The sequence below is a fragment of the Oncorhynchus kisutch genome, linkage group LG3 (assembly GCF_002021735.2).
Source record: "Oncorhynchus kisutch isolate 150728-3 linkage group LG3, Okis_V2, whole genome shotgun sequence".
In the NCBI taxonomy this organism is placed as follows: domain Eukaryota; kingdom Metazoa; phylum Chordata; class Actinopteri; order Salmoniformes; family Salmonidae; genus Oncorhynchus; species Oncorhynchus kisutch.
Genome location: NC_034176.2, coordinates 62,232,172 through 62,249,773, shown reverse-complemented (window position 1 = coordinate 62,249,773; position 17,602 = coordinate 62,232,172). Strand labels below are relative to the sequence as shown.

At 43.2% G+C, this 17,602-nt stretch overlaps 1 protein-coding gene across 7 annotated transcripts; it reads right to left on the bottom strand.

Annotated features, from left to right (window-relative positions):
* Positions 1 to 269: 269 nt before the first annotated feature.
* golm2 (golgi membrane protein 2) lies at positions 270 to 15,729 on the bottom strand. 7 transcript variants are annotated; one of them, XM_020478416.2, is made up of 10 exons: positions 14,237 to 15,723; positions 5,975 to 6,029; positions 5,529 to 5,631; positions 5,254 to 5,344; positions 4,906 to 5,011; positions 4,717 to 4,797; positions 4,320 to 4,610; positions 3,577 to 3,723; positions 2,585 to 2,752; positions 270 to 1,765 (listed from the first exon to the last, which is right to left on the bottom strand). In XM_020478416.2, the coding sequence occupies exons 1-10, from the start codon at positions 14,561 to 14,563 to the stop codon at positions 1,689 to 1,691; spliced, it is 1,446 nt and encodes a 481-aa protein (XP_020334005.1). In that variant the 5' UTR covers positions 14,564 to 15,723; the 3' UTR covers positions 270 to 1,688. The 7 variants fall into 7 exon arrangements, with proteins under 7 accessions (XP_020334005.1, XP_020334002.1, XP_020334027.1 ...); XM_020478413.2 differs by having other exon boundaries at positions 4,717 to 4,800; positions 14,237 to 15,712; XM_020478438.2 differs by lacking the exon at positions 2,585 to 2,752 and adding an exon at positions 3,419 to 3,467 and having other exon boundaries at positions 4,717 to 4,800; positions 14,237 to 15,704.
* Positions 15,730 to 17,602: the final 1,873 nt, after the last annotated feature.

The window sequence follows — 17,602 nt, the reverse complement described above, 5'->3', positions numbered from 1 at the left end:
AACGCTGATGGGATTCACACTCAACAGTTTCCAGTGTGTATCAAGAATGGTCAACCACCCAAAGGACATCCAACCAACTTGACAACTGTGGGAAACATTGGAGTCAACATGGGCCAGCATCCTTGCCAGCATCCCTGCCACAATCACATGCAGTCTTCCCATTGCCAGTCAGTCACCTTTTCAGGTAAAGTACAGTTCACATGCACATTCTCAAGAGGTTAGAGAACAAAATATATATTTTTTTTTTACAAATCATGGATCAAAAGGCATTCAGGGGGAAACAGAAACAATTGTTTAATTACTTGTATCAATAATGACCACTTATTTATTCTTCAGTATGAAATTATAAATTACCCCCAAGATCAGTGATACCAACAGCTTTTAGTAACCCCCAGCAGATCAGTAACACGTTGGAATTTGAGGGAAAACTTAGCTGGGGACAAGTTCACTGGTTCCACAGTTTTATCTATTACCATCTAAATTCAGTTTTGTAACAATTAAACTACCCAAATATCTTAATTACATTATGATCTTGAAAAACCAAATCAGCAGCGTACATTCAATATGCCGACCTTCAATATGAGAAAAAAAATCAAACTTTTAAACAAAACTGATTATGCTTATTATTTAAAGGAAGAATAGTCCTTTGAGTCCTACAGTTAAAATAGAAACAATTCAAATATGTACATCTATGCCTACTGTAGTCCATTCATAATAGCAGGACAGATGTGCATTTAGTCTTCCACAGGATTCCTAATTCTAAACTGGTCTAAGTATTGCCTCCAGCTTCAAGACGTTCTTCAGGTTGATTAATAAAGATTACATGCATTAATAACAACAGCATAATTGTAAGACAGAATGAGCACTTGAGTGTTGTCTGACAGAAATAAGGTGAACAAATAGGTTTAAGAAGCCATGAGAAGTCCTTGGCATAAGCGCTGCGTTGGTTGGCGCAGCTGTGTTTGAAGTGTGGGCGTCCATACAAGAGTCCAACAATTAGAAAGTGCCAAAGAAACTGTCCTGTCAAATTCATTGACACAGTTTGGAGCAATAGTTCAGTTATTTTTCTTTATCAAGCAACAGCTGTCCCACATCAAAAGGGAAACATTCCTTTTTTAGGGAAAGACAAGTCAAATTAAAGTTGACAACTTCAAGCAATATGCCATGCCTGCCAGTCTAGGTGATCTGGTCAGCAACAGAGTCATCCAAGACAGCGAGGTTCTGGCCCAAACTGGCTCTTCCAGACCACTTCAGTCTATTCTTGCAGCTGACAGTTCATTCAAAGTAGTAAACAAAACAAAATCCTTCATAAATCGGTCATGGGAAGAAAATAAAATGTATACTGTATAGCACTCTGGTACATTATATCAATGTAATAGCTAAGGAATTATAATACCAAATAACTTATAAAACAAATATAGTTGCAAGTCAACGGCTGCACAGAATGATATTATCATGAATTGTTTTAGAGTCAATGATACATGGTTTTAGGTCAAACTGCTTCATGGAATAATAATCTGTAATCGTGTCTTCAGAATTGTCCATCGCCATAAGAGATGCACCTAAAACGACTTCATGATTTCAACCAGTCCTAAGAATGACATCCGTAGCACCATTGAAACAATGCGGAGGAATAAACGCTTTTGTTTGAATGTTCTATCCCAGATCCTAGAGCAAGTTGACAAGGTTTACAGAATGTCGATGGCTTGACGTCTCTTCCCATAGTCCACTGCCCGGTCTCCCTGCATGTCTCGATCTTCATCATCTGAAAGGAGATTGACGACAGAACAAATCAGGGAGTAGTCATCTCTCTCATCCCTAAATTACATCTGCTAGATAGATTTCAAAGGAAATCCCAGAAGATTATCATTAGGAATACTCCATAGAAGAGCAACATACTGTACATATTAGTCTGGTCCCATATTGGCCATAGAATTCCTAACACTACTTTTATTACAGCCTGTTCAATGGCAGGGACAACAATAGCAGTTTAAAATGTCAATATCAAGTGGTTCAATGACTAAGGACCTACATGGATCTACCTGGTCCATAAAAAAAAGTATAACACAAAATACTTCACAACCTAACCTGTTGCGGAGAAATGAATGACAGCCGTACAATAATGATAAGACAAGAACGCACATGCATTTAAAACGCCAAGTACTACTCAAACACAGCATCTACTAATCTACTACAGGTGTACACAGATGACCAGTGGGCACAAACAGGTGGTGGAGCACAGATAGTGGGGAAGCGCACAGCTGGATGAGGCATGCAGACATTGGAGTGGAGTCACAGAGGGGGAGAAGCGCCCCCACCCACATGTAGAGGTATAGGGCTTGATTGTGGTATACAATGATGGGAGGCTTGCCCTCCAGCCTAAAATGACCCACTGAACAGGCCTCAGGCTTAGACCCTGAGGGGCGGTTGGTTATGGATGTTCCTGAGACAGGAATGGTGGGTAACTCAGGGTGCTGTGAGCTCTGGCCGAGCTGGTGGTACTCAGTCTAATGCAAGGACAGCAGGTGTGGAGGAGGGAGAAATGGTGATACAGCTGGACTTGAAGACCCCTGGCCTGGCTCACCTTGGACGTCTTCCTCCCCACCATCACCATCCTCTTCCTCATTGTAGGCCAGCTCGGCCTGCTTGTCCGCCTCGTACTCACCCACGTTCCCATCGTCCCCATTGTAGTCCGCCAGCTTAGAGCCGTGCTGCGGATCTACAGGGGACTCGTTCTCATCAAAGAAACGGCCTGTAGAGGCAGAGAAGGGCCCCATCAGGAAGGGAGGGAAGCAAAGAGATTGTGACAGAGTCAGAAGAGAAAGGATGGAGAGAGGGAATGAAAGAGAGGATGAAACTAAAAAACAGAGGGGATGAAGGAGGTGGTGATTGGTTGGACAGTAAAGGTATGGGAGGGAGGCATAGTGTATATGTTTAAGGGGATTTTTGGGAAGACAAAAAGAGTAATTGGCAATGAAGTGATATGTGTAAAGAAACTTGGAGGAAAGCGTGTGTGTGTATGGTGCAGAGAGTGTGAAGATGAAGCAAGGAGAGGGGAAGCTGGCAGGGCAGCTGGTTGGGCTATTGTTTGGAGAGTAGCAGCGAAGGGAGGGAGCAGAGCTGAAGCCAGGCAGGCAGCAGGAAGGAACACCCTGAGACCCTTGAAGTCAGGCGGCCTCTCCCACTGTGTGTGCACTCTGGCATCTGGCCATCTCTTTCAGTCTGTGGCGACAGCACCTCTAATATGTATTACTTCATGAGCAGTGTTGAGGAAGGTTTGTTAAAACCCTGATAGCTAGGGAAGGCAACCGCTTATAGTAGACCCAACGCAGCCTTGAGAAAGAAAACTCTAGATAGGGCTCAGACTGTAGAATGCGTTCGAAAATAGCTTATGTAATTGTAAAGGTTATGTTGTAACCTTGACACATCTGCAAGTGAGAGAAGCTCTTCTTACTGGGACGCTGCAGCTAAAGGTGAGAGGAAAGACACAACCAGTCACCATGTGTCACATCTCCTGTGTACTGAGAGGTATTCAGTCTCCCCCGCCCATCCCCACCAGCCTTTGGAGGCACTCACTCTGTCTGTGACGCAGGGGCTCAGCAGGCTTGGGGTCTCTGGCATGCCGAGGTTCTATAGGGTTGGGCACCTGGGCGGGGTTAGGAGGCAGAGGCAGTCCTGCCCCTTTCCTCTGTACACCATCCACTTTCATCACATTGGCAGGAGCTTAAAAGGAGACAGCAAAACAGCTAGCATCAATGATGACTTTTTTTTCTGTTAGAAATATTTCACCTGAAATTTGGTCATCCCTTTTGGGCTTTTCATTTTTTATGTACAGTAGAGAGGCACTCTCTCCTGTAGTACGGAATGTGCTCCTTCACAGAGAGCTAGCCTACAGTCTGAAGGAGCATGTTTTCAATCTCCGGGAGAAAAGGATGAATCACCTTTAAAAAGACAGAGGTTGCCAAACAGAGAGCAGAGCACTGCGCCAACGATACATTTCCCTCCACTTTCTACACAAACATTTCATGAAAAAAAAACTGAACTGAAAACAGGAAGCCAGCATGGCTCACGTTTTATAGCAGCTAGTGGTGGAGTTGGAGAGGCCAAGAGCAGCGGGGCCTCTGCTGCACACAGCCATTAAGAGCCCAGTCAGAGCTGTACCCAGGCCATGGCCTCAGGTCTCGAACTCAATGACAGACACACGATAACATTTCACCACTAAAGCATTACTGCATAACTGGCTTTGTCTCTGGGCAGCAAAGCTACTAAAGTAAACTGAAAATGCAAATATGTAGTGTGTGAAGTGTGAGCTCACATACCTCTAAGCGGTCTGTGCTGCTCTCCGAACTCATCTGCCTGGATGGCTGCCTTGTTGTCCTCATCAAAGAGTATGGGTCTGTCTGCCACCGCCTGGGGGGGCTGCTGCTGGAGGGCCCCCACTCGTCCCTCCAGCCCCAGCCCTATGACCTTGTCCTGGATCTGGAACACAGGCCGGTCCAGAGAGAGATCTCGACCAGCCCCCTCACCTGCCCCCATACCGGCCCCCACCTCTCTTAGCCCAGTATCAGGTATCTCTATGTGGTTCTGGGTGATGGCTGGCTTCTTCAGGGCTGGAGAGAATGAGGGGAGGAGGAAAGTTCCAGTTGAAATTTGACAATGATATGTTACACTAATCTTACTACCAGAATCGTTATCAAAAGTAGAATAAATACTCACCAAATTGCACATCATCTATTTTTCCCACTTCACTGTCCTCAATACCAGGCATGCCAGCATCACTGCCAGGCTTGCCCAAATCTTCTATCCCAGGAGGGAGAGAGAAGAATGGATGGGGTGGAGGGAGAGAGGGTGGGTTAGCTCTGAAACATTAGAGGCAGAATGTATATGAGCTGGATGTAATGTTACCTTTGAGGTCAGTGTCTCGGTGTGTGGCCACAGTTGGGTGCTCTCCTGCGGTCTCCACCTCAGTCCCTCCTTCTGCAGCTCCAACCTTCCTGCTATCCAGCACACTCTGCAGAGGGAGGGAGGGACAGAGATAAAGAGAGGGGAGAGATGAATACAATCACCTTTACTATCGCTGGGTAAGCAAAAGTCACAATGACTAAGTGCAGAACTGCTGACATCCAGGACAATGGACATTCCACAGAGTGTATGATCTATGAACACCAACAGGGGGTGGTAGACAACCACTTACATTACAGGGGAAGGAAAGGCAGGGACATCATGACTAGGAGCTCTGACAGAGGGCCTCACCTTTCTCAGCTTCACCACCTCCTCCTCCAGGGTCTTTTTAGCTTCTTCATACTCGTCCATTAGTTGAGTGATTTGACGCCCACACTGCAAACTATCATTCACACAAACACTTGGTTAGACAAAAATCACAAAGAGAAAAGCAATGAAGCTCTTGTCAAAATTCCAAACCAATGGCTATATTGGTGCGATAGTCATCATAACCTCAACTTTGCTGTGATTTTGAGAGCCTAGAGCAAAAACATGAAAGATGTGTTGAGAAAGTTCATTCTCTGTACCTCTCATACTCCAACTTCCTCTCCAGGTTGGTGCTGTTCTTCTTCACCTCCCTCAGCTGGATCTCCTGCCTCATAAACTCCTGTTTCAGCTCCTTCAGCTGCTCTACACCCCCCCCAAAATAACATAGAATATGAACCCTAAGGTTATAGTGTATGGACAAATGCAATTTCAACATGCACTGATATCAGGCTACAGCTTTAATGTCAGACAATCATTCAATAAAGAAACTAGGAACGACAACATTGCAAATCTGTTTGCATTAGAGTCCACTTGGCACATGGGGGACTTGAGATGAAACATCTTAACATCACTAACAGCATTAAGCAAACTGCTGTTACTGCTCCAGGCTCCATCTGTGGTAATACAAGCCCATACTGCTTTCTGATAGCCTAGCCTTAAGACTCCAACAGAAGTGTGCTCTCTGCTGGACAGTGTCTGCTCTTACCTTTCAGCCTCAAAATCTCCGACATCTGTGCTGTGACATCACCCTGCACCTTCATCTGGAAAGGAGAGAAAAGAACATCAGTCTGAGGAAAGGTCACCAGTACACTTTGTTAGCAGAACTCTTTGTGATCATCTTAATTCCAAACACAACCGGTTTAACAGGACATCTACATTACTACATGGCTGAACTAGCCTAACTGGAAAGATACCATTTTTATACTATGTTCAGATGCAATAGCATTTCAAAATGTCAGCTCGGCAACAGTAGAGATATCTAGCTGCATAAAAAAAGGTTCTGTTGAGTGAAAATGCTGCTTGCAAAACACTCCCATCTCATTCATTGCGTCTGACCCGCCGAGTGACTGGAGGACCACCCGCAGCCAGATATTGAGGCAGATCAGATGGAAGAGATCCTAAAGGACAGCCAGGCTGAGGCAGTCAGAACAGCCCACAGAGCAGCAGCCTTCATTAGATCTCCTCTACCCTTCATAATGAAGCCTGATGGAGAGAGGCCCAGCTATGGCTCACTGTAATAGGAATATTTAAAGAGAAAAGTTCACATTTAGTTTAGAGTGATTAACAATGTTTAGCATAGTTATACATTCTCTTTCTGTAATAGAGAAATGGTTTCTAGTGTTCTGTAACACTTGGGTTGATGTCACTAAACTGGATGCTGTATGTTATGGATTAAACTCAAATCTGTTGATAGCGATTGACGCCAGACTGGAGGTACAAGGACACACTGATTACGATTGTATTCTGTGAAAACACTGATTCTGTAGCAGCTGACCAAGTCCATGCCTTTTGTTTTGACTTCCCAATAGCCTCTCAGGATTAAAATAACAGTTGTCTGCTATTCAGGATATAAGGGTCGTCTCAGAGAAGGCCAGTTAGACATTTTCTCTGCTTCTGTGTTCGAGGGGTCTCCCTGTTGCAAGCTGTAATAAACTGGATTGATTTTCAATTGACTTTGTGACTGCTCTTTTGTTCACCTGGAAATTCATATTACACCCCCAGACCGCTTCGAGTGAAACCACTTTATAATCAGACCAATGTGCTATTGGCCCGTTACACATTATGACACACTGACTGGCTAAGGGGTTACTACATGTATTTTTATACATGTACAAAGACCAAATTCAATCCCAAGTGTTTTTTGTTGCCTCAACCAGAGGAGAGCGGCTGTGGCTTTGAGGTAGATTTAGGGAGCAGTGGGAGGGGTGCAGGCATTGATCTCAGGGGACTGAGAGGAGGAGGTGAATGTGAAATGCAGCTGGGAGAGAAACAGAGGACTGAAAGGCCATCCCCGGGACGTTACTTGTGCATGCTTAGAGGGACAGAGAACGTGAAGAGTCTACATGTCTGGTATCTGTATTCTGCACATTTGTGCATCCATATACACAAGTTTGAAAGACAGGTGTTTGTGTGGCCACGTAGGCTTAGCTGTATAACGTGTATTTCTGAATACAGTTACCGTTGTATTGAACAAAATATAACACAGTAAAAAGAGAGGCGAGGCTGAGGCAACATGCTACACCAAATAATAGTAGGTATTTGTATTCTGAGCTCAACATCTGTGGATTTGTTACAAAGGCATTATGAGCTTAACTTATGCATAAATCCTGTGCTCAGTTTCACATTTGTCTAATTCTGCAATGGCTATATTATACACCGTTGCCAGATGTAGCCTATTTCAAAAGGAGACAAAATCCTAATTTGTCCAGTTTGCTTTCCTTTGTCCCTTCTTTCCCCTCCCCCTACCTTGACCACAATAAAAGACGGCCCAGCGCCCAGCGTTGCCCAGTGACCTGAAGAGGGAGCCATCATCGCAGCACTCCTCATTGGCAGTACTCGTCACTGAGGGAGCTACTGCACATGCACAGCCTAATACTTGGTATCCTCTCCTGGGTATCCTATCCTCTACCATTCCCAAAGTAAATACATTCACTATATAGAACAATAATACTATTGTATTATACTGTTAGATGCGGCACGTCATCTCTGCAATACCCATCTTTTTGAATATACCAAAGCATATCTAATTGAAAGCACTCAACCTGTCCAAAATCCAACACGGGCCATATAGGTCCAGTCAGCTCAGTGGCTGAGAGGCCACAGACGGCAGGCGGAGTGAGAATCTGTCAGACGAGAGAGAGCTCTGTCCTCCTGAGCCCCTGACTGATCCAGACAGGCCCCTCTCGGACCTCCACCCAATTACACCATCTCCCTTGTCTGGGGTCTGACTAAGTCTCTACAGCCCAGCCAAACGTATAACCACTCAGAATGAGCAAAAAAAATAAACAAAAAAATGTCATAAGTGTAAGGACAGGAGATCCCAGCTGCTAAAAACATAGGCAAAGGACCATCAAACCTAGGAGCTTCATAGACCTACTGTATTCTACCACCCTCAATGCATGAAATGAACATCAAAAGACAAAAACATCAAACCCAGCCCGGAGAAACCAAATCGATTTGAGCATGGTGCAAACACCAAGGGGATGACTGGCTGGGATTACCCTTCCCAGGTGGAAAGTAACCACGTGTCCAAAGAGATCCCTACTTCGTTTGCCTGCCCCATATGTGGAATTCAATACTAGTCTCTCCCAAAGAAGATTCTCTCTGATAGCTCCATTGGCCCAGTCACTAAACATTTTATAGCCGTGTGGAATAGTGCCTGATAATCCTGACTGTCACGTCAGTGTGTTAGGCTGCCATCATGCCTGATATTCCTTATGTGCTCCTTTCTGTTCATTGAAGGAACTGCTCAATAAGTAAAGGAACCGTTATTTATAGGCAAAGGAGGGAATAGTATCCATTCGGGCACCTCTATATGACTCCCAGAGAGTCCCAGAGACAAACACCTCCCCCACAAATGAGATTCTCGTCCCCATCAGTTGCCACTAGCCACCAATCAAATCACAGGGGTGGATTCTCCAGTTAGAACCAAGGGAGGGAATGAGGGGCTCAGGACTTCAATGAGGCAGAATGCACAGAAGAGGAGTGTCAGTAATTACAGCATCAATGTCAGCCATTGTGGAGATAAAAGCTTCGTGCTGTCACCTTCCCTGCAGAGAGACACCGAGTGGTTCAGTTTCTCCACCAAATCTGCTGTGTGGAAAATAACAGTGCTCTTTCTTGGCACCCACAAAGTACACTGCAGATGTGATGACGGAAACCAAAACATTAAAGCAAAGCACTTCAAACAATGACATTGTGTTAATTCTCTATCCTTTAGCCCTTTCAGCAGTACTAGAATGAGAGGAGTAATGGCATAACTAGGCTATGCTAATACAGCATGATTACTATGATTATAGTACAATCCAGGTGTGAAAAGCTCTTAGAGACTTACCCAGAAAGGCTCACAGCTGTAATCACTGCCGAAGGTGATTCTAACATGTAGTGACTCGGGGAGATTGAATACTTATCTAATGAAGATATTGTTTTATTACATTAATTTCCTACAAAATGTTAGAATTTTTCCTTCCACTTTGACAGAGTACTTTTTGTAGATCGCTGACAAAAAAATGGTCAATTAAACCCATTTCAATCCCACCTTATAATAACAAAATGTAGAAGTCAAGGGGTGTGAATAATTACTGAAGGGACTGTATGGGCTAAAGCACCCCATTGTGAAATTATGACTTCACATTCACTGTAAACAATGTAACACACAAATCAGCTACTTTGACCACTTTCCCAAAAAGTTCGACAAAATGTTACAGGGTAAGACATCTTTATCTACTTCTCTGCTACTCAAATCTGTAATCATAATAGAAATATATTGTCGAGATTTAATGATACGGCTGTTTTAGTAATTTCGCCAACTTTCCACTGTTGAATTAACTGCCATGGAACTTTTCAGAACTTTCAAAATATAACAATGTGGGAGCACAGTCTTAAGAATGAGAAAATGGATGTTTCTCAATATGCATGCTACCGTGCTCCACACTCAAGCTCCGAGTGCATTCTCTGAGGCCGTTCTTGTGAGGACGAGAGTGTGGAGAATGGATAAAACATTGCATTTGAGAAGCACTCGCAGTACTTTATAACCTCACACTGCACATCCACTAAACCTTCTTCCAGCTAGGACAATGGCAACAATAGAAACGAGGCTGGTTGGGTTGTGTATCGGAGGATGCATGACTTTCAACCTTCGTCTCTCCCGAGCCCGTACGGGAGTTGTAGCGATGAGACAAGATAGTAGCCACTACAACAATTGGATACCACGAAATTGGGGAGAAAAAGGGGTAAAATTAAAAATAGAAATGAAACAAGATATACACAAAGCAAACTTTTTTACTTATCAGCTAGCTACATGTGAATCATAATAATCTAGCCAGCTAGTTCAACAGGTAACATGACCTAAAAACTTATGCAAGGTAGGTAGCTGGCTAAAAATGATTTGTGGCTATCTAACAGTAGTAGCTAGCCAGTTAGCCCTATTGACTTACTATGGGCTTGCAATCTACACACACACACACACACACTACAGTGAGTATTGTAGGCAGGTAGACATGCCAAAATTAACACAGCATGTATTTATTAACGTATGAAGATTTAAAAAAAATTGTAGTCAGGCAACATATAAGAATAAGCAACATTTCATTCCGGTGTATTCTCTCTCGCTTCAGCTCAAATAATGACCGCCATGTATGTATGCATGTATGTATGTATGTATGTATATATATTTTTTTACCTTTATTTTACTAGGCAAGTCAGTTAAGAACAAATTCTTATTTTCAATGACGGCCTAGGAACAGTGGGTTAACTGCCTGTTCAGGGGCAGAACGACAGATTTGTACCTTGTCAGCTCGGGGATTTGAACTTGCAACCTTCCGGTTACTAGTCCAACGCTCTAACTACCCTGCCGCCCATATCAAGAAATGTTATATCATTTTTTTACGTGGTTGTGTCACAATTCTGTGCATACTTTCCGTTGAAGCTTGCGTCGATGCATGCTTCAAAATATGTACATACGGAGTACGCATTCGAGAAGTGCCCCCCGTGCTCCGTTTCGCACACATTGACTTGGACTCACCCTCCGACCGCTTGGAGCACGGTAGTATGCATTGATAAACACCCAATTAAACATAATTAATGACAAATCTATAACTCATATTTCTATGTGAATTTGGTCAGGGTTGCCCAAAAAGTTACATATGCAGCTTTACATTTATTTTAAACTTGAACAATGCCTCCTTGTCTTCTGTACTCTGTTATTACAGTTTGCATATACACTGTGGTATTGTAAGAGTGGATAAAAGTGTAGTAGGCGAGCCAGTGTAGTTATTTGTAGGGATGCACAATATATATATATATATTTTTTTTAAATAAAAAAAATATATAATTTTTTTTTTTAAATATAAAAAAATTCGGTAAGCATATCGGAATCGGCCAATATTAGCTAAAAATGCCAACATCAGCCCAATGTCTAGTTCAATGCTGATGTTTAAAACCGTTGTCAAAGCTGACCTGCATACCAATATAACGTAGATGACGCCACAAAAGCTGAAAAATACTAATAATACTTCCAACAACTAAACAAGTTCAAGTCGAGCAGCCATTTGAAAGAGTACGAAAATTTAAGCGAGACAACTCAAAGGCAAAATTCCTTAACGCAAAGATAATGGAATTAATTGCCCTAGACAATCAACCGTTCTCGGTCGTGGATGATGTTGGCTTTCGCTGACTGGTCGAGCACCGGTACGCACTACCAAATAGGCCATATTTTTCAGATGTCGCCCTACCGGAGTTACACAGTATTGTTGAAACGCACATCCATGAGCTACTTGCTATGGGCGTCACTGCTATTATCTTCACGACTGACATTTGGACCAGCAATGATGTCAGCCCCATGAGCATGATGAGTCTGACAGCACAGTGGGTCGACGAGGATTTCGTACTGAGGAAAGCCGTATTGCCACCCCAAGAATGTGCTGGTTCTCATAGCACTTATCAGCTAGCTACATTTCAATGGCATTTGAGAACATGAACACACTCCTAGCTCCAATCAAACAACTGACTCGAGAAATAAGATCAACTGTGTTTGCAGCAGACGTGATAGCCTCTGTCATGGCATTGTAACACCTGCTCAACAAAACTGCTGACAGACTGTGGGGTTAAAACTTGCAAGAGGCTGTGAACAAACGATTCGGTGGCATTATCTGAGCCTCTTTACTCTATAGCCACCATGCTCGATGCTAGGTACAAGGACCACTACTTCAATGCAGACAAGAAACAGGGTTTACGTGAAATGTTACAGAGAGCTGGACAAGGTGGAAACGGATACAGTGACAGTGCGCACTGAGGGAGAGAGGCCACGGACAGACAGAGCTGAAACTTCACTGCTTGACATGTCTGATGAAATCCTGGTTGAGACTGAACAAATGAACAACGAAACATCACATCAAGTAAGTGAAATAAATAGGTGTTGATTATGTTTTACTGGTAATGGAGACAAATCTAAACACCAACAAAATAACTTTTTGTGTTTCAACTATTTAACTGTACTAGAATGCTTACTAGAATGTTTTTTTGGGGGCAAGGAAAATATTGCATATCTGTATGGGCCCGAAATTTCATATCTGTGCATCTAGTTATTTGTGAAGAAATATGTGATCTAACTGCCCCACAATCCAAAGTAATAAGGTTGATAGTGTAGTCTATCAAAGCAATCAGACCAATTATTTTACAAAACTGAACTTTGAATATATTTAACTGCTTGGCTTAAAACATTTTAAACTTCTTCCACTAACACAAAAAGACTTGTAAAGAGTTCAATTGGTGGGATATGCTTTTGCTTCATGCAAATGTACCATTATTTTATGAGAGAAATAAAGCAATTATCAAATTCTGAAGACTGCTTCTATCTAGCCCATGATGTAGGCCTATAACCTAGCGCACTAAGGTAAGACAGACCGTTCCTCATCAGACAGTCACTGCATCATCATGTGTGCGCCACACAGACACACACAAACCTGCTCTGCCCCTCTACCAGAAAGGAATATTAGAAAACATTTGCCATTGCCTGCACATAGCCTCTGTCCAGGCGTTTAACACGATCTTTCGTCATGATTCATCCAGTTGCATTCAATTTCACGCTATAGCCCAACTATCGTTTTTGTTTTTTTATGAGGGGCGCAATAGGGGCATGTTTTATGGGTACATAATCACAATAGGACTACGGTTGACGTTGCCCAACCCTAACACTGGTAACATCCTGATACGGGACAAAGAGTAGATTAACGCTGGGAAAAATCTGGGATTGGTTTTACATTACGACATCCCTCATGTTGAACACAAGATGTTAATTGTGTACAACAGTGAACATTCAGGAAATGTTGTCGTAATTTAAAAAATTACAATCCGGTTTGGGAATAGCTAGCCCACACAATCCGAAGAGCAAACATCCGTGTGGGTACGGCAGAATGCTAATGAAAGGTAGCCCCCCCGCAGCTGTTTTCGCCACACCTCCTGTGCAATCTGATGAGGCACATAAGCATACATTGAGGTGTTTGGGACAAGGAGGAGGGGAGAGGCAGACTGACTAGTAAGTGTAAAAAGAGGCTGATCCCCAGCCCTGGGCATACAGATGGGCCCCAGCTGGGACTCATAACCCCCATGTCAGCAGGGAGGGAGACTTTACCTCCTGTAAAATGACTAATATAAGCACACAAATACACACCAATAAACAATTTGCAAATTGCAATGCCAGGTTAGCAGGTGCTATTGTGATAGGGATAAATGAGTTTAGCTGTTACATGATATGGCTTTTGAAATCACCTTTGAGATTCAAAGGATCTGATGCCTATCATAGCTGAAGTAGATAAAATACCCACTTAAACTAAAATATTGTTCATGAGTATAACCTAAATTTAAAATGACGTCAAGACTCATTCCTTGAGTTGGGAAGTACATTTTTTTAAATGTGTCACTTTGAGGTACACATCAGTACAACCTAACTCATCTGAGGCTTAGATAACAACAATGCACTGGGACAACACACTCAACTTTGGCTTGCTTGTGTGTGTGTGTTTTGAGCATTCAAAACATTGCTGGAGACTGCTCAGTCTTTACCCATGTTGGTAGGTGTCACTAAGTTGACATCACAGGTTTTGCCCTCCACTGTAATACAATAGGATGCAGGTGCAAGGCTGCTTTCCACCTGTCAAACCTCTGGCATAGTTAGTTAATAAGCCTGAGATATGCAGGATCTAGGAAGCATAGGTACTACAGATGGACTTAGTGATCTAGTCCTACCTACCTTTTCATCTGTGCACTTTTTGACGAGTGCTTCACGCGCCTGCAGCTTGCCATCCAGTATGCTGTTATCTCCATCCTTCTGATCGATTTGTTTCCTGTGCGTGTCTACCTGGACCATCAGCTCCGAGTTGCGCTTCTCCAGTCGACTGCGCGCAGCGTCGGTCCGCTTCACCTGTGTCTGCACCTCTGCCAACTCGTCCAACAGGCGCCCTTGCTTGTTGGACACAGTCCAGTAGTTGAAAGACAGTATGGCAATGATCACCATCAATGCGATCAGGATGAAGGACGGGAGACGGCCTCCTCGTCGGTTTGCGCCAAAGCCAACCATTTCAGAATGTATTCGATAACTGATCTAGAAAACTAAATAAGCCTATGCTTCCACTGGTAAACAAATTGGGTAGCTGACATGCCATTAAATTACGGCAAACATACAGCCACTGAGATGGTCAGTAAAGAAAGCATTTGTATCAAACCCAAAACGAGTTTCTTGCATTAGTTAGCTGCAGGGAATGTGGGGAATAGTTATTCACGCGCCTTCCCTCTTCCGCACAGTTGTCGCCTGTCTTGTTTGCATTCATCCAACGACGCTGTCAGTGGATGAAATGCATCTGCAGCGACGTGGCCTAAATGTAACAGCAAACGTGGACAAACACTAGCCAAGCATGCAAGTGACAAATTATTTAGCTATCTAACGAGTCCGGTGTCAAAATATCTGAACGATTCTGGTGGGCCCTGAATCGTTTCAAGATAGATAGAAAAAGTGTATTTATCCACCAAATCGTAAACCTACAGTTGGTAGCTAACGCATTAGCAACCTGACTGCATTAACACAGATTTACCAAACTGGTTTGGCTAGCTGTTTTCACTGAAAGTGCTAGTCAGACACTAGGAAGCAACTATTGCCATCCTAATGATACATATTGATTATGTATATAGAAAATACTGTATTCAAACGTTAATCTAGCTAACCTTTATAGCGCTATCCAATGCAATTCAACGTAGTCCCTACGCGTTAACTGATAATCATTGGAGCTACTACGCGAGATAGCAACATAGGGTAGCAATACGTTCTTTGTAGCTAGCTACTAGACTCATTGAAATAAGGTTACACGAGGTAAACGATTATTTTAACGATAGATAACAATTTCCCTTACTAGTTTGCGGTCATATTCCTAATCAGATCCGTTTTGTTTTACCCGTCCCGAGCCTGTCTTGTCTGTTGATATGGTTACTTTAGCCACTTCCACCTTGGCTTGGCTGGCATATCCTCTGTTGTTGGTGCCTCTTGACTCGTGGATACGAAACGCAAGCGACGTTGAATACAGTGGTTAGCTATATCGTTATAAAAGGTTAGACAGTTAATGTAACATTGACAAAAGACTAGCTAATGTAGACATACAATACAAGCTAGTTTGTCAAACCATCAATTTCAGATTTCTGAAGTGTAACCAAGGCGTGCAAGGTGCATGGTTGGGTTAAAGTGACAGTACAATTATCCAATCATGACATACGTCTTGCAATAAAGAACACATTCTATTGGGTAGTTCTTGCAAGTTTGGAAGCACATTGGACGAGAAAAATGACATGGGCGGGGTTTTACAGATCATGGGGGGGTGTTGGATTCGGATTTCTAACGCGCTGAAGTTCCGTGTTCGTAGGCAAGGCAGCACACAGTGGACAGAAATATGAGTGAAAATTATCAAAAATGTTGGTGTCTGACTCGGGTGGAAATGTGTGTGTGTGCAGGGCCGATTCCAGGCATAAGCGAAATAAGGGGCCCAACCAATTATTATATATATTTTTTTTACTCAGTTAGTGTCTCAACTTACTATTAAAGGTGCAATATGCAGAAATCATTCCACCATTTCCTGGATGCTAAAATTCTAATAGTTTGTCTAATTTCCGTTTATGTGACAAAACAAGCAATGTCTAGTGTAGTGAATCACAGTACGTTCTAAACCGCTATTTTCAGCTGTTTGAAGAGGTTGTACAAAACCAAAAGTAAACTACGCAAATACCAAACTGAAGCACGGGAAGCATAGAAATAGCACACAGAGCAGATCCACAGCTTCTTAGACTTGATTTAATTAAGAATGACAGATCTATAACTCACATTTCTATGTTGATTAGGTCAGGTTACCCAAAGTTACATATTGCAGCTTTAAGAATAAGAATTGTAGACTGCACCAGGTGCAATTTCGAAATTTGGTTATGCATTAGCAGTTCTCTTATTATGTCAGTCACTAAGACAGTCACTCAATTATCCAGATAAAACTTTTTTTGATTGGTATTTAGTCTAGCCAGCTATCTAAACTTGTAGTAATCATGGCCGAATACCGACCGTGCACATGCTGCCTCCGACCAATAGGATTCCATGCTTCAAGATTGCTTCAATCACGTGGACTGGGATATGTTCCAGATAGCCTCGGACAACAACATTGATGTATACGCTGATTCGGTGAGCAAGTTTATTAGCAAGTGCATTGGTGATGTTGTACCCATGGTGACTATTAAAAATTTCCCCAACCAGAAACCGTGGATTGATGGCAGCAATCCGCAAAACTGAAAGCGGGAACCACTGCTTTTAATCATGGCAAGGCGACCGGAAACATGGCCGAATACAAACAGTGTAGCTATTCACTCCGCAAGGCAATCAAACAAGCTAAGCGACAGTATAGAGACAAAGTAGAGTTGCAATTCAATGGCTTAGACACGAGACGTATGTGACAGGGTCTACAGTCAATCACGGATTACAAAAAGAAAACCAGCCCCGCCACGAACACTGATGTCTTGCCCCCAGACAAACTAAACAACTTATTTGCTCGCTTTGTGGACAATACATTGCCACTGACACCAAAACCTGCGGGCTCTCCTTCACCGCAGCCAACATGAGTAAAACATTTAAACGTGTTAACCCGCGCAAGGCTACCGGCCCAGACGACATCCCTAGCCGCGTCCTCAGAGCATGCGCAGACCAGCTGGCTGGTGTGTTTATGGACATATTCAATCAATCCCTATACCAGTCTACTGTTCCCACATGCTTCAAGAGGGCCACCATTGTTCCTGTTCCCAAGAAAGCTAAGGTAACTGAGATAAACGACTACCGCCCTGTAGCACTCACTTCCTTCATCATGAAGTGCTTTGAGAGACTAGTCAAGGATCACATCACCTCCACCCTACCTGACACCATGGATCCACTCCAATTTGCTTACTGTCCCAATAGGTCCACATACGACGCAATCACACTGTACACTGCCCTAACCCATCTGGACAAGAGGAATACCTACGTAAGAATGCTGTTCATCGATTACAGCTCAGCATTTAACACCACAGTACCCTCAAAACTCATCATTAAGCCCGAGACCCT

Excerpts from the sequence above, each read along its gene's own strand:
- golm2 (XM_020478413.2), bottom strand. The coding sequence starts at position 14,563 with ATGGTTGGCTTTGGCGCAAACCGACGAGGAGGCCGTCTCCCGTCCTTC. Across the intron at positions 3,724-4,319 it reads GCAGCACAGACCGCTTAGAG|CTCCTGCCAATGTGATGAAA; the intron begins GTATGTGAGCTC and ends TCTCCTTTTAAG. Across the intron at positions 1,766-2,584 it reads TGGGGAGGAAGACGTCCAAG|ATGATGAAGATCGAGACATG; the intron begins GTGAGCCAGGCC and ends ATCTCCTTTCAG.